Source organism: Calliphora vicina, chromosome 3 (genome assembly GCF_958450345.1).
Source record: "Calliphora vicina chromosome 3, idCalVici1.1, whole genome shotgun sequence".
NCBI lineage: Eukaryota > Metazoa > Arthropoda > Insecta > Diptera > Calliphoridae > Calliphora > Calliphora vicina.
In genome coordinates this window covers 34891608-34908737 of record NC_088782.1, presented here as the reverse complement: position 1 = coordinate 34908737, position 17130 = coordinate 34891608, and the positions used below count along the sequence as shown (strand labels likewise).

Sequence of the window (17130 nt, the reverse complement as noted above, 5' to 3'; positions counted from 1 at the left end):
TTATTTCTTTTTATCTCGATGTTATACTTAAGTATGCAAAAGTGTTAAGTCGATCGATCTTTAGATATGAAAATGGGCTAAGTCAATTTTTTTTTTTTTTTTTGGAAAATTGGAGAATTAATAATATGGGGGTGTTGCATCAAGGTTAAGAAATTGTGCTACTTAAAAGGGGTTGGTCCCCGAATCCATCGGATTGGGTATCATGTGGAACCTGACCACATGCTGGGCATACATTAGGGACTGAACGCTATATGAGGGAACAATAGGCATTGATCATGTTGCAGCCTGTTTTCCGCGGAAGGTTATGCTCAAATTGTTAATGCCAAAAACTGCAAGTAATTACTATACGAAATATATAATCAATTAACTCGATACATTTTATTTACTGCCTGTTTTTCTAAATGCGAACGAACATTTTCTTTCGTATTTTAAATTGAAAACAACAAATAAATTTTAATTTTTTTTTGTTGTTTTCAATATAAAATACGAAAGAAAATGTTCGTTCGCATTTAGAGAAACAGGCCGCTAGTCTATTAAAATAAAGATTTGAAAACACATATAAAACCATTTGTAACGCCACGTTATGTTTTATCGGTATTTTTATTATGTGTACGTTCTGATGCAACGCTAAATATAAAATACAACCATGCTGAAAAATGCAACTCTACTTTTAGGTAAGCCATTTTGTATGCAGAAATCTACACAAGTTTTCTTTTTGCAGATGAAAATTTTCATGTGAAAATTTTCTTTTCAAATTACTTACTATTTAAAGATTAAATAATTCATAAATAGTATATGAAAAACATTTAACAAAGTTTGATTATAAATTGTGAACAGCAAAGACCAAAAAATATATGAGTCGAAACGTATAACAACTGATTCAAGAAAAAAGACTTAAAAGAAAAGTGGAATTAATTAAAGCGGAGCACCGGTGTGCTCGCAAGAACTGAAAAATTGGGTAGCGTGTGTATACATATGTGTCTTAAATTTGTATAAAAGAAAGGGAAGTGAAAAAAAGAATTTGCTAGTCACTTGTCTACAAATTGAATTTAAAAACTTAGTTTTAAAAAATTGTTAGCAAATATGGCTGACGGCGTGGTGTTAGATCTCTACGCCGAAGACTTGGATAAAGACTTTTCTGCCCAAAATCAGGTAAAGTAAATGAGCAGTTTTTTTCTATAGATTAATTCCATATTTTATATTATCCGAATGTTAGGATGAATTTGCTGCCGATGGCGTTGATTTGTATGATGATATTGGTGCACCTCCAGAAGCAGCTGTCACTACCGCAGTAACTGTTACTTCAGTTATTGGTGGTGAGAGTCCCGGCCAGGCAGGTAGTGGTCCAGATGGCACTGGTGCAGCCGGCTCAAATGGAGTTTACCATCAAGGCAGTGGTAGCTTGGCTCCAAATCAAGTGGGACGTCGTTTTCAACTATATGTAGGCAATTTAACATGGGTAAGTTGTTTTGTTATTTAGGGTAAACTATTATGTACTATTCTATGCAAACTTGTCCAAAAGCGTACAAATTATCTTGTCGTCTTATTTTTGGCTGAGTGAAAACAAAAATATTAGTAAATGTGCTGCATTTTCAAATAAAAACAGAATACTTTAAAATTTAACTGTAAACGTTTTAATTTAATTAGTATGCAATTTTTCAGTGTTTAAAATATTTTACCGTTTCACTGTTTACGTACAAATTGTATTTTTACTTCCATTTTACATTATAAATACAAAACCAACGAAAATGTTGGAAATTGCTGGTAAAAAAACACACGAAAACATGTGTTTATGAAAATGTATGTACATGGCTTTCGATTTTATTGCGCCAAAAAAATTATTTTGCTTCAGGCATCAATCACATTTTCTACATTAAAACCCCTGTTCTGTATACCGAATCCAAATAAGTTTTCGTTACGACTTCATATAATTTTAGAGTCAAAGTTTTCAGTCCGAATTTAATATTTGTCTCAAATAATTATTCGATCTAATCCGAAACAAACCTTTGATAAAATTAATTAATTTAATTTTATATATAAAAACCTTAACTTATATAAAATTGTATTTTTACATTATAGTGGAGCACCGATCAAGACATTGCAAATGTTATGCGTGATATTGGTGTAACAGATTTCCAGGAAGTAAAATTTTTCGAAAATCGCGCAAACGGCCAATCTAAAGGCTTTTGTGTTGTCTCCTTAGGCTCGGAGGCTAGCTTACGTTTGGTATTAGAGCGTTTACCCAAAAAGGAATTGCATGGCCAGGCGCCAGTTGTTACATATCCTACAAAGCAGGCCTTAAATCAGTTTGAGAGTCTACAGAAAACACGACCAGTACCACCACCACAGCAGAATGGCCCGCCACGTGGCCCAACTCCTGGTGGACCACTGATGCCAGGCGGTCCTATGCCACCACATCCCGGAGCACCCCAAGGAGTGCCACCTGGACACCAGCCACGACTAATGAACCCCAATATGCCACCAGGCCAATTTCGGCCACAGCATATGCCCCCACAAGGACCTCCAGTTGGTCCAAATTCAGGACCACCTCGCATGCAGGTATGTTGTGTATAAATTAAAACAATGCCCCTATTTAATTACTGTACTATTATTATTGTTTTAATCGTCTTTAAATTAATAATATAATTTAGTAGTAGTTGCATTCAGATTTTTTGTTGTGTTATGTTAATTTTTCTTTAAATATTTTTGTATTTATTTTTAAATGGTCGTGGTTTTATTTTTTTAAATTTTTTTTCTAATAAATATTTGGTTGTATTTTTAATTTTTAACATCTCAATTGTTCTGAATGCCTGTTATAAGTTTTTTTTTATAAAAAATCGTTAATTTCATATTCATAATTTTTATATAAATTATATCATAAAATATGAAATAATTAAAAAACAAATGTATTTTGAGCCATAAAATGAATTTCAGAGCAATTACAATTAATATTTTCTTTTATTATATAAAGTATACACATTATTTTAAGCCAATGTGTTAAAAACAAATTCGAATTACAAACAAAAAATATGTAAACAAATCTGTGATGCAGTAATTTATATTGTTTAATTTTCTTAATTAAAAAAAAAAATATTATTTTGTTGTTTTTTATGTAATACATCTAAATGAATTAATTGTTGGTAATAATTCTTTTTTCTGTTGTAAGTTTACTTAAAATCATACAATAATTGTTTCAATAGCACAATTTGCGAAAATATTACTACTATTATTTAATAAGAAAACTTATATTTCGTTAACAAACAAAAAAGAATAAGCCATATATTTTCTATAATAATTTATAGAAACTGAAAATGTGATATTTACTTTTCCTTCTCTTACTTAATCATAATGACTATAATAATACCATAAGAAAAAGCATGTTTTTATTATCATTTCATTTCTCTAATATACTCCATGTAAATAGTTGTGATATTTATTAATGTAATATTAATACATATTTTATAATTTTCTTGTGTACAAAATAGGCATTTATGTTTTAAAATGCCGACAGATAGTTGATTCTTTATAAGAAAACTGTGTTTTACTTTACATATACATACATTTGTATTTACATTTGTTAAACATTGCATTAAAATTGTCTTAAAATAATGCATTTACAATCAAAATGTAAATAATTTTAAATTTTTGAGTGTTAACCATTTATACAAACATATAATGAAAATAAATGAAATATATAATTTATATTGAAAACAAATATTTATTTTTTGGGATAACAGCGTTGTCTATCCGAAATAATTTACATGCTTTCCTTCCGATTTTAATTGAAATAACGACATATCTTATTCCCTGATAAACATGAAATACACTGCCCGCAGACACATAATAATAATGGAAAAAATCTGTACATGGGCATTTCCACGGTCTCGAACGCGAAAATCTGAAAATGCTTTCCTTGCGATTTTAATTGAAATATATATCATATACTGAAATTTGCTCCTTTTTAACCCTTAGTACTTGAGTTTCGAATAGCATCTTGTGGGTTCTTTTTTGTGTGGTTGGAAGGATATTTTATATTTTTTTTTAAATTTGAATAAATAATATCAAATGCCCGGTTTTATCCTCTTTTTGGGCCCTTTTCTCCCCCGTGTAGGAATATATTTCGAAAATCAGTAAAAAGTGCAATTAGAAGATATTTCTTGGTTCTTTATTGAAAAAAATTTATGTTTTTTGAACTGAGTAATACAAAATATGCACCGTTCTATAGTCTTTCATATCGCCCCCTTAATAAAACAATAGTGTATATGCATATTATTTTTTATTGCATAATAAGAATCTACATAACTGATTCTATATGTGGTCAAAATTTGGTGAAATTCTATTTCCACAAAGTGGGTCAAAATATCAATTGAAATATTACTTTTGTTCTAGATGTCTACTAACACAAAAATTTTAAACTCATAGACAATAGACATAGAGCGGAAACTCTCCTGTCAAAGACCTAACTCAGTTGTCAGAAACCTAAGTGGTGAGAATGTATTAGTAGAAAAAAAATTATACACTATTGTTTTATTAAGGGGACGATATAGTTTTATCAGTTTTCAAAGAAGTCAATTATTTTTTGTGTGAGTGATTTTTTGTTGTAAACATTAAAATTAAAATTCATGTTTTCTCGAATATTTGACAAGTAAACATTTGGGTTAAACACAGATTAGAAAGATATTAACATCTACTATTTAAATCAGTTTGAAAATTTATTTAAGAAATAGTAAAATGTCATAAAAATATTCAAAGCCGTTCTTCTCGGAACTACTTTTTTGAATTATGACGTTGTTGCAGCAAATGAGCGATATATAGATGCTAGTTCATTTGTAAGTTATTTAGATAACAAATTTGGAATTGTTGCGTGTTGGTTGTGTTATGAACCCGATAGAAAATGCTGCATTTTGATATGAACTTGGTTTGGAATTATAACTTTTTGATTTGCATTAAAAAGTTATAATTCCATAATACGAGTTTTATAGATATAAATTTATTATATTAACGATATTAATTACATTAAAAATCAAAAATAGTATAATTTTTTCCAAATCTGGTTCAATACACCCCAAAAAACTTGATCATAACAATAAAATTAATTTGTATCATTTATTTTTCACTAATATCCTGAAGTTATTTATTGCATAGATATGGAATTATTTCATTTTGTTCAGAACCATTGAATTTGATATTGAATTACAGTAAAACCCATACCAAAGGGTTTTAACAACAGCTACATCGATTTTAATGTGTAGAAATGAATTCAGACAAAAAAAAAACTAAACTTAAAAAGTGGATTTACTCAAGTCATTAACATAGACAATATGGATATCTAATGATAGACATATCAAAGACCTTCCCAAAACAAATTTTTACAATCGTTATCTTAAAGTATGCTTTGGTGCTGGGTTAAACGACACAAAAATTGTATTAGTAATTGATAAAAACACATAACATTTAATTGTGATTAGACACCCCCAAAGCCTGGCTAACCCGCAAACATACAGCGTGTTTAATAAACCGAGTATATATTTGATCATAAGAATACCAAATACACATTAATATCTTTGATAACTTTGGAATTAAAGGGTATATTTGAGAAAACAGATTGGCATAAGTAAACGGATAATCATAATAATGGAAAAAAAAATAAATTACTCTTGATTTTTTTAATTTAATCTTTAATCTGTTATATATGATTGCATAATACCAAAACATTAGTTTATCGTCCAAATTTCTGATAATCCCATTCTTTATTATCCAATGGACATACTTGACGTGTTTTCAACCAACGCGAAATGCAATGAAAATGAAATGCATGATTACAAGTACCCCATGCCACAGTGCATTCATCTTTTGTACTGGAACATTGCGGATTCGCTTGACATTCAATACACAAATCCATAATTTGATTACGACATATGGCACAATTATCAACTTCTAAATCCCATGACCACAAAGCCTGCGCCTGCCATTTCTTAATGATAAAACGTTTTCCTTTTCGATTTGAACTGCATGTAGGTGTATCGCCATCTTCCATATTGAAGAACTCATCAGAATCGTTATCTTTGTCAACTTCCATGTTTTTTTTTTCAATTAAAATATGTTTATTTTTTACTATAACTGAAGTTTAACTCAAAATTTTGTTGTTTAATTTTATTGTATAATAGTAAGTAGTATTTACAATAGCTTTGCTGTACTAGTAAAATTTATTTTATTTAGTCCCGGTCCACACTGTGAAACATTTGCTGCAAAACATTTTTAAATTCTCTTTTGAAACTGCATTCGTGTCCACACAGTGAAGTTTTTGCTTTTCAGTTTTTGACATTTCTGTACAGTACGAATACGAACGAATAAATGTGGATGACATACTCAACAAAAACTTCATGTACATGAAACAAAGTTCCCTTTTTCATTTCTCTTTCCCCTTTCATCAACAAACTCAAATGTTTTGCAGCAAATGTTTCACAGTGTGGACCGGGACTTACTGGACATTGGGCATGTACAATTTATATTTAATTTAATAGTTTTTGAAATAAATTGTTGAAATGTTTAAAAAAAATTAATTTAATACACATAGGTTTAATTATGTCGAAGAAATTGAGGTACATTTTATACCATCGAACACGCTTATAACGAACCTAGACAAAAATTTATAAATTCATTAGATTTTGATAGATTTTTATTCACAAGACTAAAACTAACTGCCTGTTTCACGATGCCGAAAGAAAAATGATTCGAACAAATTTGTTTGAAAACTATTCGAAAGAATTTTAAAAACAGAGTTTTTCATACAAATTTTTTCGACTCATTTTTCTTTGACATCGTGGAACAGGCAGTAATTTCATAAGCAACAGAGGTACATGTCTATGAGCTACTTTAAGCTTCTTATCACAACATGTTAAATTAAATTTTGTATGAAAACTGTCAGTATAACTTTAGGTTAAAAAATAACTAGATATTGTGAAAAGTGGGTAAATTTTCAAAACAAAAATTTTAATCTATATCTCGATTACTAAGTCATTAATATAGACAATATGGATATCTAATGATAGATATTTCAAAGTCCATTGCAACGATGTATATAAGGCTATAGTAAGTTGGACCTACAATGGATCAAACATTTTTTTGTCGAAAGTGGCACATGATTCCAAAAAATTTTTTTTTAAAAATTAAAAAACGATTTTAAGAAATTTAAAAAATAAAATATTGGAAAAAACTTTTAAAAAAAAATTAAAAAACAATTTGGAAAAAAATTCTTTTTCCAAAAATTTTTTTTTTTTAAATTAAAAATCTTTTTTAAAAAAATAAATTTTTTTTTTAATATTTAAAAACAATTAAAAAAAAATAATTTAGTTTAAGTATAATTTGGTGAATGGTATATAAGATTAGGCACAGCCGAATATAGCTCTCTTGTTTTTTTTTATTTATTCAGTTACAGAATTCTAGCCAATAGGCTAGAATGAAATAAAGTGTCAAGTGATGAATTAAATTAATTTTAACATTCTGGTTACTTCACAAATTTGGTAAACAGTATGTTGTAAAGATGTTGGCAGCACAGCACCCATGTCGACAATCGTGTGTAGTTTGTTTTAGTAGCTGGGATTTTATAATAAATATAAATTTTTTAAAACTGAAAATTTTCTGCCTATTCCTCGATAAAAATGAATAAAAAAAAATCATTTTTAAAACAAGCTTTTATTTAAATGCTCTAACCCCCAGTAACACGAAGTCTGGTTATGTGTTAACTAATAGTTATACTGACACTTTTCATACAAAAATATTTTTAACCGACAGTATTGTATAACTTAATGGGGGTAAAAGAAAAGAATAAAACAAACTTTAACCATATGTACACAATTTTATTTAACAAATGTAGAAACGTAGCAGTATTTATATGAATATTAATAATTTTATTGCATTATTTTTTTAAAATGATAATTGTTAGTTATTATTGTTATTTTATTATCTCTTATTCCATGTTTTACCACCTCCATCATCTTCATCATCCACAACAAAAACAACCTCACACATTTCACAAACCAACAGCAACCACCCATGCACCAAGGACCACCAATGGTACCGCAACAAGGTATGCAAGGTCCTCCAAGGTTTGGTCAGCAACAACCGCAGTGGCCAGGACAACCACGGCCAAATGGTCCACGACCGGGACCGTTAAATGGACCACCACAACGTCCACAAATGGTAAAGAACTTCATAATAATACATAGTAGTTTATATATTTAAAAACAAAAATAATTCAAACCAAAAAGATTTAAGCATTCAGAATATTGAGATATATAAGACTACTACGATAAATAAGAACACATATTGTAAACAAAATATTAAGCTCATAAGAATTGTGTTTTGTGTGTGCAAAATTTTTTAACTAATATGTAAATGTAATTTTTTTAATTCTGATATTTAGTTCCAGGGACCACCAGGTGGTATGCCAATGCGAGGCCCCCGTCCCGATTGGAGGCCACCTATGCATGGTGGATTTCCTCCTCAAGGTCCACCCGGTGGCCCACCACAGGGTCCTCCTCATATGCAAGGTCCACCTAGGGGTCCCCCAGGTGGCCCACCTCAAATGGGTGGTCCGGGTGGACCGCCTCCTGGTGGGCCTCATAGCGGACCAGGCGGTCCTGCTCCTCATGTCAATCCAGCATTCTTTAATCAACCAGGTGGAGGACCACCACAACATCCTGGCGGCCCTCCAATGGCAGGTGGACCACCACACGGCCCACCCGGTCCAGGTCCTCAACAGGGAATGAATATGCCTCCACAACACGGCCCACCACCGCACTTCGCCCAACAAGGTGCACCACGTGGTCCTTGGCCGGGTCCACCAGGGCCTGTCAAACCTCAAGGTCCTTTCCCCGATCAAGCCGCCCTAGGGCCACAACTGAGCGAAGCTGAATTTGAAGAAATTATGGGTCGTAATCGCACTGTAAGCAGTTCGGCTATTGCTCGTGCTGTCTCTGATGCGGCCGCTGGTGAATATTCCAGTGCTATTGAAACTTTAGTCACAGCAATCTCACTGATTAAACAATCGAAAGTGGCACATGATGAACGTTGCAAGATCTTAATAAGTTCCCTGCAGGACACTTTACATGGCATTGAAACAAAGAGTTACAACAGACGTGAACGCTCCCGATCACGTGAGCGATCTCATCGCCAAAGGCCGCGTCGGGAGAGATCTTCGTCAAGGTATCGTGAAAGATCGCGGGAAAGAGAACGTGACCGCGAACGAGATCGCGATCGTGATGCTGGGTAAGTTCCTGAGAACAATACATAACTTTAAGTTAAAAATATATAAAATATTTATAGACTGCAAATCGAATATTTATATATTGAATCTTATAAAATGTTCAATGTCAATTATATATCTACATGTTTTCAGTTATCGTGAACGTAGCAGAAGTCGTGAACGTGAACGCCCTAGCACTAATGATCACTACAGAGATGACAGCTCCAGCCGATCTGCTCGCGCTCGTAAATCACCAGAACAGCCAAGCGGTGATCCCAGTAATGAGGTACCCTCAAAGCGAGGTTATTATGAAGAACGTTACCGAGGATCTGATCGTGAAAGAGAACGTGACCGCGATCGTGATCGCGAGCGTGATCGTGACCGCGATCGTGAGCGCGAACGTGATCGAGAACATCGTTCAAGGCATTAAAATTATGAAATAAAACAAACACACAAAAAAAATATCTTAGATGTAACATAAATATTCTTCATTCACCAACAACTACATATATGAAAATAACGATAGAAACACAAAGAAATACAACAAACAATCATTCAGCAAGTTTTCTAAATGTATAATTGAAATTATTAACATAATTAAGACTATACATACAGATTTCAAATGAAGATTAGAATTTTAAAAAATTTGATTGAATACATCAACACAACTGAAATGTTGGGAAATATGTATGAACGAAATAAATTACAATTTGTAAAATGTTTTCAATAATAATAATAATAATTCAACTGGACGTAGAGAACAGAATACAATTTATAACAAAACGAAATGTGTACACAATATAGTCTTCATATTATTTACTCAACAATAATATTAACTACAAATCTGGCCTTTTGTAATGGATAAATGGAGACTATTTCTATGGCTCATTCTTCTTTTTTTTCTCATTATTATTACCTACATATACACACGTTGTTTGTAAATTGATATTTCACATTATTAATAAAAAAAAAAGAAAATATATAATATTATCAATTAAAAAACTTAAAAAAAAAACTAATAATTTAAACAAAACTACTGTATTCTTTTTATTGAATTTTACAAATTTATTTTATCGCATTGTCATAACTACATACTTATGCTAGGTATACACGTTACGATAAATCGTATAAGTATGAAATTAGTAACGTGTATCATGTTGTCGTACTAACGAAGTATGAAAATCAAAAATTTTTGATTTTTGTGATATTTTTATTACTTGTCATTTTTTTCAAAGGAAATAGTACGATTTGTAGTAACGTCTATCACAAAATCGTACTTCAACTCATACTACGATTAGTACGAAAAATAGTATCGTGTATACCCAGCATTACATAATATTTATGCAAATGTATGTATATTAACAAAGTTTGTAATGTAAATGTTAATTACGGCTATTATACATTGCGACTTACTTACGTAGGGAAGTATTGAAACTTCAAATACGAATTTTTAAAATATTAATCGTCAACCAGGAAACAATCTACAGTAGTTCCACATACATACATATATATATATATGTATATATCCAGTACTACACGTTCTTGTTTGGCGTTGCTACAAATGATTTTTTTGTTTGAAATTTAACAGGATCATAATAAAAAGAAAAATTGGTAAGAAAGACAAAAAATATTTGAGTTTTTTCGAGTTTCTGCTCTATTACTGAAAAATAAAGGTACAATTCTAATAAAACAATATTTTTACTTTAAATGTTAACTTAATTATTTAAATTTAGGTGGAAATTAAATAGGTAGTAAGTTTAAGAGTTGTATACGTTATTAGGTCTCCTATGAAATATGGAAAATGGTTTTTACGTGTTTATACGATCTCCATGCTTCATGCGTTTAAAATATGTTTTTCACACGAGGCAACAATTTGAATATTTGTTCATACATATGAAAAAATCGATATATACAGCTCAATTATGAATAAAAATTCCCCGGGAGTTTTTGCCCTTTTCTCATTTTTCCTATTCAAATTCAATGGGAAAAAACTCCCGGGGAACAAACTCCCGCGGAATTTTTTATTCATAATTGGGCTGATAGTGAAAGTGGAGATAGTAACACTGCGTACTTAGTTTTTTTTTCAACGGGTCAGATATCCTTTTTAATATAATAAAAATTAGATAATCATTTTGTTATTTCACCGTACATAAAAGTATTTTCTGATGGGACCGTTTTACTGGATTATTTATAATTATCTATTAGTTTTCATAGATATTTTGGTAGTCGACTATATTTAAGTTTACGATTTTAATCTTAATTTAGTTTTATTTAAAGGATTCTATTTGAATAGAATTCTTTCATTCAGCCTTCATATAACCTTCGAATGATTAAATTTTTGTTCATTAAAATCTTATTCATTTTGAAAATAATCTTTGTTTTTGGTATACAAAAACATATCTAATTACTACAGCCCCAGTTCTGTAAATCGAGTGTTTTTTTTTTTAAAAACTAAAAATTTAGAAATCGATGTTTTGTAACTCGTTCTATTTTGTATATTGAAACTGGTTTGTTTACTCGAATACGATTTTATTAGGGCTTCAACATTTCGTAATTTTTTTAACCCGAATTTTTTTTACCTAATTTTTTTCACAAATTTTGATCACTAAAATAAATTTAAAAAAAAATCGAAAAATTTCAAAAAATAATCAAACAATTCAAAACAAAAAATTCAATATGTTTTATTTATGTTTAACTAAAATATATTTTACACGTTTTTTAATTTAATTGTTTATGCAAAAGTACTGTTAATTATTTATGATAATGATAATTAAAAAAATATGATTACATCTGTGATATTTCTACTTTAGTATTATAAAGATTTTGTGATAAAAATTATTCAAATAATAAATTTAATAAATATAATCGAAAAAGAACTGAGTTTTTGAAACTGTAATACTTGGATCAAAACAAATTATATAGTAGTTTGGTTTTTGATTAACAATAATGAAAAGATGATAAATAGATATATGTATAAAGATTATTTTTAATAAATTGAATATGGAAAATGTTTTCAAATTTATAGTGCATGTTTTATGCACATTTTTTTTATTTTGGTTTTTCAAATTTTAACGGCTTAATTTGAGAAAATTAATTATGAAGACATATTTATGTCTTGTTCCGATAAAGTTATAGCAATCTGGCAACTGTGACAACAACTGACGTGTCCTCACCACCACTACCGGTTACTTTTTTTACAATTTCACCATGGTCATATACCAATTACGGCAATAAATAAATACAAAGTCATAATTATTAAACTAAATAAAACACAAGCGAAAACATCTAGAAGAAAAAATAGCTATAACAAGTGTTATTAAAAAAAAAAAATAAATATAAAATCAACAAATAGTGTGTAAAACAAATATAAATAGCAAAAGACTAAAAAATATTTTAGAAAGGAAATTTTAATCAAAATTTTATTGACAATTATCTAAATTTTCAGTTTTGTAAAATAAAATAGCTCCTTCAAATTTACATTTCTACGATAGCAAAGTAAAGCTATAAACTTTTTATTTCACTGGTACATAAAACATAACAGCTAGGAAGGCTGATATATAGAAACAATGGCATCTATGACGGATAGATTTGGTCAGTTTTTAAATGGATTAAATCAGAAATAGTAAGTACAAAAATAGTTTTTGCAATAGAAAAATTATTACAAAATTTGTTATTCTACATAATATTATGTACATACATACATATATACCGTTCCGATAGGTTTTCGTGTTTTTATACAGAACATTTTTATGATTTCTTTATTCAATTTTCGCTTTTAGTAACATGTCACTGACCTTTTCCAATTTTAATTTATTATTTGCTTATTGTAAGTGTGTAAATGTTAATTGCACAATAAATATGTTTAATAATACTATTTATTACTACCTATAAATAATTTTTAATAACTACCTAGTATTACTTTATATTAATTGTGTTACCGTTCAAGTGCTGGTCAGATTAATACATTTTACTTTAAATTTCCTGGATAAGAGGGTTATTGGGCAAGGGAACACACTTTCGACAAAAATATGTTCATCTGACTCATATGGGATGATAGTTATTGTTACTTTTAACAATAATAGTTAAAATATTTCTGTGACGTGGTCTTGCAGTACAAAAGTCCACATCATTTAATCAATTCTAATTAATATTTTATTATTAGTTGCCAGGAGTTCCAAGCATGTACATATGTTCATACATATGTACGTGTTGTTAAATGTATACTACCTATATAATAAGCAAAGTGAATGTCAATAATGTTCATATTTGAAGGTTTAGATTTTAATCTCAAGTATGGAAAGTTCTAATATAAATATGTATATTTAAACAATAAATTGCAAAATATTGCTTTATTGCCCATCTATATTAAAACTAATGCCAGTCCTTTAAAGTATGAATTTAAAAAAGGAGATGTTATGGTTAAAATAATGCTTGTTGTCACTGACCTTTGCCTAATGCATTTCTTTGTGATTTTTTCTGAATATTCTGGTAATACTTCCAGTACTGAACTAAATCGCTCTTCAGTTTAAACAACCAATTGCAACAACACACATTTTATTTGGTCTTTTGCACACCCGTCTTGAAAATCACTATTCTGTATCGGGCCTCCTTTTACATCTATGAAGATGGTTACAAGTCTACTACTAGGAATTATATATACCCCGATTTCGGAGGGAGGTTTGTTTCATTAATGTAGTGTTATCCAGGCTGATATTTCGACCATCAAAAAGGCGGTACACTAGTTTAGGTACTACAGGTTATTCGGTGAGAAATTTAGTAACATAGTTAGGATAAATCTTAAAGTTGATTTATTTTTTAATGGCTGAGCAAAAAACCTCTACTATCTCGATATTTTATATCTAGTTTCCACAAAAAATTTTTATCACTCAATTTTTTTCACCAAAAATTTTGGCATAACAGTATTTTGTAAACTATTTATTTGTACCTATTATAATGTTTCTATTTTCTTATTTTTTTTTTTGTTTAATTTTCAGTGAACCCCATGTTCGTCATCATCTTGCTAAAGTTTATATGATGTTGTGTGGCACAGCAGCCATAACAGCCACTGGTTCAATACTACAAATGAAAAACATTATTGACTTGGGCATGATTGCTGCTTTGGGATCATTATTATTGGTTTTGGGACTACACTTCTATCGTGATAATGGAAAAAATTACTATAATCGTGTGGCCATGTTGTATGCATTTGGTTTTTGTTCTGGACAAACAATGGGACCGCTATTGCAATATGTAGTTAGCGTTAATCCATCCATAATAGTTACAGCACTAGTTGGAACAATGGTAACATTTGCATCGCTTTCGTTGGCTGCACTTTTGGCCGAACGTGGACAATTTCTGTTTTTGGGTGGCATTTTGGTCAGTGTTATCAATACCATGACCTTATTGAGTATTCTAAATATGTTTTTCAAGTCGATGTTCGTACAAATGGTAAGTGGTTTTGTGTGTATTATATATGGTGTGAAAACATCATTTATTTATATGCATGTATACATATAAATATGTTTTAATAATGGTTTGATGTTATTTGCTTTTGATTTATTTTTCTACATTAGGGTCAACTTTATATTGGTGTTATTGTTATGGCCGGATTTATACTATTCGATACCCAAAATATTATTGAAAAAGTTCGTATCGGCAATCGGGACGTTGTACAACATTCATTGGATCTGTTCTTTGATGTCTTAAGCATGTTCAGACGTTTGCTTATTATTTTGACACAAAAGGTAAATAAACTATTTAAATACCCCATATAACTTAGTAAGTAAATATAAGCAAATGGCTAAGCCATGATAGACTACATTAAAATTTAATTAAAAACCTTTTTGAACACAAATAAATTATTACATATTTTAAGCCATAGAGAAATAGACATGAACGGATACTAGAAAAAAAAAAAAATCGAAAAAAAAACTACTTAAAAAATCACACATACGAATGTTGTTTTTAAAAAGTACACTCTCAATATTTTGCAAGAACGAATGTTTTTGTTATCCATATAAAGAAATACAACCATGGCAAACTAATAAAGCCAGACATTTCGCTGAGTGCAAAGACACCAACATATTCTCTCTTTGTGTGCATCATTGTCTTAAAGCAGTGATGTTCAAAAATAAAAATGAAGATATTTGGTGAGAGAGCTACCCAGCAAACATAATGTCAAACACTTAAAATAACAACAAAATGAAGAAAGTTTAAATTTAGAATTTTTATCAAATAAAACCAATTTATTAAATGAATATAATTTAAATTTTAAGGAAATTAAAGAATATACATACTCTCAAATTTTTTATTTATTTTTAACTTTGTTTTTTTGTGTTCAATTGTAATTGAAACGCGTGTGTTTGCTATGCTTCATCCAAAAACCAACCAACAACAATGCTTATTGAATTTCTGAAAAAATGAAACATTTATTACGCTCTTTAAAAGAGCGTAACAAATGTGTTTAAATTTTTTAAACAATTGTTGTATGGGATGAACATCACTGTCTTAAAGCAGTGATGTTCATCCCATAAACAATCACTGTCTTAAAGCAGTGATGTTCATCCCATACAACAATTGTTTAAAAAATTTAAACACATTTGTTACGCTCTTTTAAAGAGCGTAATAAATGTCTCATTTTTTCAGAAATTCAATAAGCATTGTTGTTGGTTGGTTTTTGGATGAAGCATAGCAAACACACGCGTTTCAATTACAATTGAACACAAAAAACAAAGTTAAAAATAAATAAAAAATTTGAGAGTATTTCGGCCGTATAATGTATATTCTTTAATTTCCTTAAAATTTTAATTATATTCATTTAATAAATTGGTTTTATTTGACAAAAATTCTAAATTTAAACTTTCTTCATTTTGTTGTTATTTTAAGTGTTTGACATTATGTTTGCTGGGTAGCTCTCTCACCAAATATCTTCATTTTTATTTTTGAACATCACTGTCTTAAAGTATACCTTGGTGAATTATATAAGATTCGGCACAGCCGAATATACCTTTCGTAATTTTTTTATAAATGATGATTTCAATTGCAATTTTCTACATAAACAGAATACACAAACTGATATACATATAACCAACACCACTCCACAAAATTAATCAAAAACATACCAAAAAATTAGTTCATCAATGATTTTTTAGTCGTGGCAATTTATTTTGTTTTAAACACATTTATTTGTTTTACAGCTTAAAGAATTTATAATTTCATAAGAACACAAAATCTATTATAAAATAAAAGAAAGTATTCAAGAAACCTTCATGACTCCATCAAATAATATGGCCAAATAAAATGTAAAGAATAATATGAAATAATTTTAGAAAGAATTTCCTTTAACTATAGTTATTTAACCTTTTTATTTTTATTTATCATTTCAGGAGGAACGCAGACGTGAAGACCAACGTAAACGCCGTTAAATTTTATAAAAAAAACTGTTAACATACATTTTTAGTAGCAGGTTTGGTGGTGAAGAATAGGTATACATTGTTGGCTGAACAGAACAACTGAGCTGTTAAAACTTATATTTTTTAGCAGCTATTCTAAAAAGAATAATTTAACGTTTTTTTTTTTTGTACACCATTGTCATTATTTCTATTTCTATTTCTTTGTATTCTTAATTTTTTTGTTAATTTTCTTTACTGTAATTGAAAATTTTTCGAAATTATTGTATAAAATTATAAAAATGTTAAATTTACAAAATAAATAAAACCAAGTTTTGTGTAATAGATAAATGCACATACTTTATTTATAAAGCCTAGATAGCAATCAATTTGACTTTCTTATTTATTATTGTACATTTTGTCATTTACACTTAATTATCGTGTGATTAAAATCTTTTAACCCTTTTAACTAATAACTTTAATTAAATTAAGTGC

General features: G+C 29.4%; 3 protein-coding genes across 5 annotated transcripts; 2 read left to right on the top strand and 1 right to left on the bottom strand.

The window, feature by feature from the left end:
* The first annotated feature begins 687 nt into the window (after positions 1–687).
* On the top strand, positions 688–10280 carry Cpsf6 (cleavage and polyadenylation specificity factor subunit 6). 3 transcript variants are annotated; one of them, XM_065502768.1, is made up of 6 exons: positions 688–1152; positions 1217–1459; positions 2080–2559; positions 8047–8202; positions 8426–9270; positions 9419–10280. In XM_065502768.1, the coding sequence occupies exons 1-6, from the start codon at positions 1084–1086 to the stop codon at positions 9675–9677; spliced, it is 2052 nt and encodes a 683-aa protein (XP_065358840.1). In that variant the 5' UTR covers positions 688–1083; the 3' UTR covers positions 9678–10280. The 3 variants fall into 3 exon arrangements, with proteins under 3 accessions (XP_065358840.1, XP_065358841.1, XP_065358839.1); XM_065502767.1 differs by having other exon boundaries at positions 691–1152; positions 9401–10280; XM_065502769.1 differs by lacking the exon at positions 8047–8202 and having other exon boundaries at positions 690–1152; positions 9401–10280.
* On the bottom strand, positions 5649–6170 carry LOC135953100 (RING-box protein 1A-like). The gene has a single exon (XM_065502770.1). It carries the CDS (start codon positions 6077–6079, stop codon positions 5720–5722), a length of 360 nt encoding a protein of 119 aa, XP_065358842.1. The 5' UTR covers positions 6080–6170; the 3' UTR covers positions 5649–5719.
* A 2290-nt stretch (positions 10281–12570) lies between the features above and the next one.
* BI-1 (Bax Inhibitor-1) lies at positions 12571–17012 on the top strand. The gene is made up of 4 exons (XM_065504040.1): positions 12571–12869; positions 14242–14695; positions 14821–14991; positions 16633–17012. Exons 1-4 carry the CDS (start codon positions 12814–12816, stop codon positions 16669–16671), a joined length of 720 nt encoding a protein of 239 aa, XP_065360112.1. The 5' UTR covers positions 12571–12813; the 3' UTR covers positions 16672–17012.
* The last annotated feature ends 118 nt before the right edge of the window (positions 17013–17130 follow it).